General features: G+C 34.6%; 1 protein-coding gene across 1 annotated transcript in view; it reads right to left on the bottom strand.

Moving 5' to 3' along the window:
* The window catches only part of LOC111634478 (patched domain-containing protein 3-like), a 21,968-nt gene that overhangs the window by 3,807 nt on the left and 10,302 nt on the right, over positions 1-7,859 (bottom strand). Inside the window, exon 4 of the mRNA XM_023379251.1 lies at positions 5,873-6,208. Within this exon, the coding sequence (XP_023235019.1) occupies positions 5,873-6,208 (336 nt within the window). The remainder of the gene's footprint in view (positions 1-5,872; positions 6,209-7,859) is intronic.

Here is a 7,859-nt window from a genome sequence, read left to right as displayed (position 1 = left end):
CGATTCCATCCATTAGCCACTCGTAGGGAGCTATTTGACTAAGTGCATTGTTTTAAGATTTAAAAAGTAAAGAATATTTTATATTTTTATGTACGTTTCTTTGCAAAGCTATATTTAATTATAATTTTCTTTAAAAGTATATTCGTATAATTGAAGAATATTTTGTATGTACCGGTACATCCACCACATATTTTATTTCACCGAGTAAGTTTTTATCATTTTATTTTTAATTGTATTACTTATATCGTGGCTAGCGATTCGGAATGTAATTGTGATATTAAAAATACATTTAGAAAAGTCTACGGTTTTTACTTGCTTATCGAATAAACGATACGAATGGACCCTAGATCGTCACTGACGCTCAATTGACTGATTGCTCCTGGATGTCGGCTTCTTACAGAAACACAGCTTCCCTATCGTCAAATGTCACGGCACGCCACTGATTTAAACATCATTTATTAAGATTCAGAAATTCGAGTGATAAGATTATAAATACAGAAGTCAATTTTCGAACAGACGAAGAAATAAATAGAGTGGAAATATAAATAAATTAATCACAAATTACACTATAGTCAGTCAACTTAAAAAAAAAAACAGAGAAACTGGAGGCAATTTTACTCCTGGATGAAAAACGATGTGCACAGTAGTCATTGTATTAATATATAACTTCTAATTATTAACCATGGAAGCGTTGTTAGTGCAAGATTAATAAAAGCAAGGCCATTTAATATATCTGTAATCCAGATATATGCACCTACCTCAGATAGCAGTGAAAACGAGATTGGACTTTTCTATATAGATCTAAGCATGATAATAGAGAAAACACCGCGGAGAGTTGTGATCATCATTGGAGGTGACTAAAATAGAAGATAAAAACCTTGGACAAGATGGAAGAGCATGCACAAGAGTGGAAGAAATAATAGGCAATAGGAGAAGCAATTGAACAGACCCTACGAGATGAGGAAAAAATCGACAAGAAATGAATCACACAAGGGACCATAAAGCTTGTCCAAGAGAAAACTGCTCTTAGACTTACAAGAGACATTTCCGAAGAGTTGGAAAAAGAGTACAAGGTTAAAGTGCAATGAAGTGAAAAAAGCAATTAGGATGGATAAAGAAAAATGGTTACAAGATCAGTGTAGAAAATAGAAAAATATTATGGAAAATGTAAGACTAGAGAAGTATATAAGATGATCGGAAATGGAAACTAAAGCAAATGACAATCAAAGATGAGAAGGGAGAGATTTTAAAAAAAAATGGAAGTCCTAGAGAGGTGGACAAGTTATTGCTCTGAACTATACAAAGAAACGTTAGATACTAATAATCTAGTAGATGAATTAAGGAAGATATCGCCATCAAGTGTTGAAAATGAAATGATATTATGAGGACGGAAGTTGGAAGGGCAGTGAAACGGTTAAAAGACAATAATAGTTCCGGGCATGACAAAATCACAGGAGAAATGATTATGCATGGAGGAGAAAGCTTAATTAACGAGATAGACCAAGTGTGCAATAAGGTATAGACACAAGGAAAATTACTATTGTTGTAACGAATAGTATATTCGGCCTCAGGCAGAATAACGAATATTCGGCCAGGAGCGTTGCCGAATAGCCGAATATTGATTAACGCACGTACGAAAATTCGCGCGCAAACCGCGTTATGGCAAGGATCATGCTCTCTATTGGCCTGCATATCTGTAATCTGCTTCGCCTGTAATATCTGTAATATCTGTAATGTCACTACGCTTCGCCAATCGCGTTAATTCTTGGCAGTTGTAGCCGACAGACAAGAGTGTCATGGAAGTATGTGCTAAATGATGATATCAAATGACCTACACTTGTAAATAACGGAAAAAGAACAGAGAAAGACCGCGAAGTGAAAATGTGAAAATAAATATGAAATTTAGTTGATAACATAATCGAACGAGTCGAGGCAGCTTATTGCCGCGAAATTCGCGGCCGTCAATGCCAAACAATTGTTGTCATAGACTTCGGAAAGCTAAATGCTTGTAATGAAAGTCACTTAGCATGCACGGGCGAAAGCCTGGGGCCGTTCGGGCTATCAAGCTGTCTCGAATCTGTGAAATCATAACTGAGACTTATATCGACGTCCTATCTGTCTCTTTTCTTCGTTATCACCAGGCTGAGTCAGGTAATTGTAAAATGGGAACTCTACGACGGAAAAGTGACGAATCGAAAGTATCGTGAGCACATTTAATGATGTATGCATAGGCCTACGTGGACTAGAGCGATAGAGGAAAGAGAAAGGGAAGAGCAAAGACGAGCGCTTAAAAAGAAAAATAGTCAGAGTCAGACCCTCAGATGTGTGACGATTCTCGAACGAATAGGTGTGTACATGTGCTGATCCTTGTAATTATAAACTGTGAATACATGTGACTAATATTATTTTCTTTTTTATTTTGTGCATGTTACAAGTTATAAATAAATATAAGCAAACAACACTAACTCGATAACATTAAATCTAAACACCAAAATGATTAATTTACTGTGTTTTTGTTATTTATTACTCCTGTTTTTAGGTATTCGGTATTCGGCCGAATAGTGATTAAATATTCGGTATTCGGCCGAATAGTGATTAAATATTCGGTATTCGGCCGAATAGTGAAAATAGGCCGAATAGGCCGAATACCGAATAGTAACCGAATATTCGTTACATCACTAAAAATTACCTAATGAATTGGCAAAATCAGTATTAGTGACAATACATAAGAAAGGCAGCATGTTAGAGTGCAAAAATTATAGAACGATTGCCCTAACAGGGCATATAGGAAAAATTTTGATGACGATCTTAAAGGAAAGACTAATAATTTGATAAAAGAACACTTAGCAGATGAACAGAGAGGTTTCAGGAAAGACAGATACAATACAATACAGATACAAAAGTACAACGCAGCAGATATTAAATCTATTCCTGCTTTGTGGACTTTTAGAAGGCATTTGACAACATAGCATAAAATGCCACCTTGGCAGTGCTAAAATTTTATGGAGTGGATCATAAACTAATAAACCTGTTAAGTTATAATAATGATAATACACAAGCAGCAGTGAGATTGTGTGTGGAGCTAGGGAATTGGTTCAAACCAAAAAATACACTAGACACGGAGATCCTATATTTCAACTATCTTCGTAAGCCTCTTAGAAAGAGTTATGAATAAGATGACGTCAGTCGGCAGGAAACATCAGTTTACAGTGTAAAATTCAATAACCTGAGATTTGCACGATGATAGTTACGAATGAAGAAAGTGACGAACAACTGAAGAAAACATTACATCTGCTTAATGAAGACGGAAAAATATATGGTCTGACTATCAATAGCGAAAAAGTAACACAATGATATATGGTGATAACAACATGGCAAGAAACATCCTAGTAGATGTGAACGAAATTGAAAATGTAGAGAGCTTTACATATTTAGGAAGCAAACTAACCTATGATCTGGATTGCAAAAATGAAATAGCGATTAAAATAGCCAAGGCAAAAGCAAATTTGAAAGCAATGGACAAAATCTGGAAAAGTAAAGCAATTAGTTTGCAGACAAAATTCAAAGTATTGAACACCTGCATCTTCTCCTGCGTATTGTATGCCTGTGAGACCTGGGTAGTAACAAAAAATATGAAAATAAAGATATTAGCATTTAAAAGAAACTGTTACAAAAAGATATTACAAATAGGATGGATGCAGAAAGTCACAAACGAATAACTTTATGATAGGATATAATTGAAAAAGAATCTCTTACAAAAAATGTACAATGAAAACTTCAACTGTTTGGACACATCACAAGAATGTATGAAAACAGAAAAACTAAGACTCTAGTCTATGGTATTGTGAATGAATCTAATAAAAGAAGCAGCCCGTATAGAGAATGGACTGATGATGCGTGTATAGGAATTGAGAAACTTGGCAGTGGATAGAGAGAAATAGAAGGAAATAGTGGAAAAGGCATCAGACAACGACGGATCCCATGGTTAATGATGATGATGATGGCGTCAGAGAAATGAGTAGAAGTAACAAAAGCTAACAGAAGGTTGTAGTATCAGAAAAAGGTATTGATTGCAAAGTATAAAAGCGGTACTCGAGTGACGAATCTGGTGGCCATGCCAAAATCTGCAACCAATAAATGCAACAATATTTACGTATTTTATTTCATTATTAAGGCATTTTTGTGTTATTTCTACTTCAAATTGTGCCTGTTTGCTGTTTTAAGTTTATCGAAAAGGTTATTGTTTAGTCTCTAGGAATGGATTAATTCGTTTTCCATTATTTCCATCGTAAAAATTGACTCGAGCTTCGAACGATTCCTGGTTCGAACCTGGAATGAATTAAATTTCAAGAACGAGACATCACTGTAATCTTTTGTGTACACTATCTATTACTGTAATATAAGAAAAATGATAAATATGTTCTAAAACATCCAGAACGAAATACAGTAGACCCCACTATAACGCGGGTTCATGTAATGCGGATTCGTATATCGCGGCGAAAAAATTGCGACCGTATTCGTATAAAGACGCTAACAGAGACTCGTAAAATGCGGTAAAACGTCATCGCCGACTCGTGTCGCGACAGGATTAGTCGAATCTGGACCAATAGTGGACGAGCAACCGAACTACTTACAAGCTACGGAGAGTTTAGGCGGGTAAGTTGAGTTTACTATCGTCTGTACAGTATATAGGCCTAAATTAGGTAATGTAAGTCTAATACAGTACTGTAATTTTATACACTTCTTGTGAAAAAAAACATTTCTTATTCAACGGCCATAAAAATTATTTCTATTAATGATGTCTCCAAAGTTGAAAGTTATTTTTCTGCAAAAAATTCGTATCAGAAAACGCGGCCGCCGTTTGTTGCACCGCTCCGCGACGAAAACAAGCTTAAGCAATGGCGTGGTCGAACGGTGCATACTCGGTAAGTAATCCTACAATTTTTTGTTTATAGCACAGTTTATACGGATTATTTCCAAAAAATTATACGTGTTTTGGAATGTTGAGTCAAATTAGTCTAGAATCGATTAATTTTATTGAAGAAAACATTTCAAACAGCCGTAGTCCGTAAACTTCACACGTGTCGGGCTGCGATTGGCTCATGTATTTAAGGATTCCTACACGCGAAATTCTTATAAAGCGGAACGTATCTACCGCGTTATAGGGGGAGGTCGACTGTATATTTTTATGAAAAGAAAGGTCGTCTCAGCTAACGAAGATCATGTGAAAAGAACGACAAAGAAGACTATAAGAATACATTTATTCGTATAAGTCTTTAATATTTTGTATTTTGACAATTTGTTTATAAAAAGACAAATATGTTGTTGTATTCCAACTAATCTAACAGAGAAAAGTGAATAGAAAACGAAGACATGAAAAAAGCAATTCTATTTGTCTTTTATTTTTAACTCTGCCCCGTTGCACTACAAAAGCATTTCAGCAAGCTCATTAAACCCTGACCGTCACTCAGATAGATAATATCAAAAGAAGAATAGGATTAACCCGCGATGTTTTCATTAGAAACGTCAAAGATAGAAAACGTTTTCCCCTGTAAAGGCTGTCTCCATTAGAAGATAGAGCTCGAAGAATAAAGAAAGATTTTATATTTTTTTCAGAAGAAAAGCTAACTTCACAAACTAAAAATTTTTTATATGTTCAAAAGACTATTTTTCAGTATTTTCATAATAATAAAAATGTCTTTTTCTTAATTCAAATGAATCATCTGATTTCATGTTTCCAAATACTTTTGAAAGTAATTGAGAATAATGCTAAGAAATATTATAACAATAAAATTAAATGCAAACTGCCATTTTTTACACAGAAGTTAACCAATTATTTAACAATTAACTAAATGCTTAATTGCTATCTTACCCGATGGTCTTTCATCCAGCTTAACAGGAACAAAGAGTACAGCATGCAATTTCTTGGCTTCTCTATAACCATCCAGTGCAAGAAATCCGCCGAAGAATGTAACTTGATAGATGTAATCTATGAAAATACTTAAAGCCATGAAACTTCCAGTAATGTGGAGAATTCTGAAAGGAGTAGTTAACGCAATTAACGAACAAACAACGTTAGTCAAAGACGTTATGGTAATCGATACGGTAGCCTGGGAGAACGTTACACTCATCCTTTTTTCAACTGAATCTTTAGGATTGGTTTTTCTCCAAGCAGCTAACAAAACAAATGAGTCATCCAGTCCGATACCTGTAGAATACATTTAAGCAATCGAGAGTTTTGATTTATATTAAATAACATATCTATTTTTNATACTATTTCGTTTTAATAACTTAAAATATGTTTATTATTAAAATTTTGTATTATTTCTAAATAATTCGTTTTGTTTAAATTACAAAATGAAATTTAAAGACACAATACGATTATGAATCACTCTTAATTTTAATTGTTTTGATTTTCAATCACAATACTGTGAAATTTCTTGTAGGTATCACACCAAATGATAATGTGATTCCTACTTACTATATCACTTTATATATTTTAGAAACGTGTAGTGTCTGAGTCAGTGGTAAGGAACTAATAATGAAGCATAGATTTTTTATAAAAGACAATGAGTTCTGTAGGTATAAATTCCGATATAACTATACAACTATAAATACGACATTAGACAAATTGAATAAATGCAAGAACTATTCGTCAGAGTATTTATATGAACAATAATTAAATACTAAATAGAAACGACAAGTCAGGTGCTGTACAAATGGCTAATCCATGACAGGCCAGGGAAACAAACAAATTCGAAGTTTTAAACGTTTATTATATTCTATTTAAACCAGTGGCGTGCCGTCATTGAAAGCGGTGGAAGCGCCGCTTCCCTTGCATTTTCTAAAAAANGTGCTGTACAAATGGCTAATCCATGACAGGCCAGGGAAACAAACAAATTCGAAGTTTTAAACGTTTATTATATTCTATTTAAACCAGTGGCGTGCCGTCATTGAAAGCGGTGGAAGCGCCGCTTCCCTTGCAATTTCTAAAAAATAAATACATATTAATTAATTTTAATTATATGAAAATAATCGCACAATATTTTATTATAACCGCATTATGTATCTTATTACAAATTTCTATACTACACATGAAAAAAAAATAAGATCGCTATTGTATATTCGAATATTAGTGGCGGAGTGGAAGTGCTGTATCGTCAGCATCCAAAAAGCCAGATTCGCCCCCAATCTCACCCAGTTTAGCCGGTGGGAGCCTACGATCTCGGTTAGATGCTACACGTATACCGCATCCAATTCTATCAGGGACCGCTTCCGGGCCGTTAGCCGCCTGCTCGCTAGATATTTGACCCCCTCGCCCGATTACGGGAATCGCATGTCGATTTATAACTTAACTCGACCGATAAGAATTTACTGGTACGTTTTTACGATAGTTCTGTATAGTTGACAGGAGTTTAAAAAATCCATTAAAATATTTGATATTTTTTATCCGCTCTCCAATTTTATATTACTCACGGATTTCAATGTTAAACCGGTGATATTACGATTTCGTATATCCCATCTTTAATGCGATGTAGAAAAAATTCTTGTATAGGGGAGACCGGAGCAACTTCGGCATGCGGGGCAAGTGTGTCAAGCGCTTTTTTTCAAAAACAAATTAAAAGAAGACTTTGGTTATAGGTTAGGCAGTTGAGTTTTATTGGTGGCTTGTTGAGTGTAGTGTTTTTATTGTTCTCCAACAAGCGTAGTTGAATTATCAAGCAAATTTTCATTTTCGTTCAATTCCATATAATATTTTGCTTCCATTTATATTGAATTGGCAGGTTTTGTTATAATTCCATGATAACGAAAGTTACTTTTCCTGTTAGAAGGATGTAACTTCAACTTATTCACGTGGC

This window comes from Centruroides sculpturatus, unplaced genomic scaffold, assembly GCF_000671375.1.
Source record: "Centruroides sculpturatus isolate CEXI.00-Female unplaced genomic scaffold, Cexi_2.0 scaffold710, whole genome shotgun sequence".
Classification (NCBI taxonomy): Eukaryota; Metazoa; Arthropoda; class Arachnida; order Scorpiones; family Buthidae; genus Centruroides; species Centruroides sculpturatus.
Note: the sequence above shows the minus strand (reverse complement) of the source record. Positions and strands in the feature narration are given on the sequence as shown.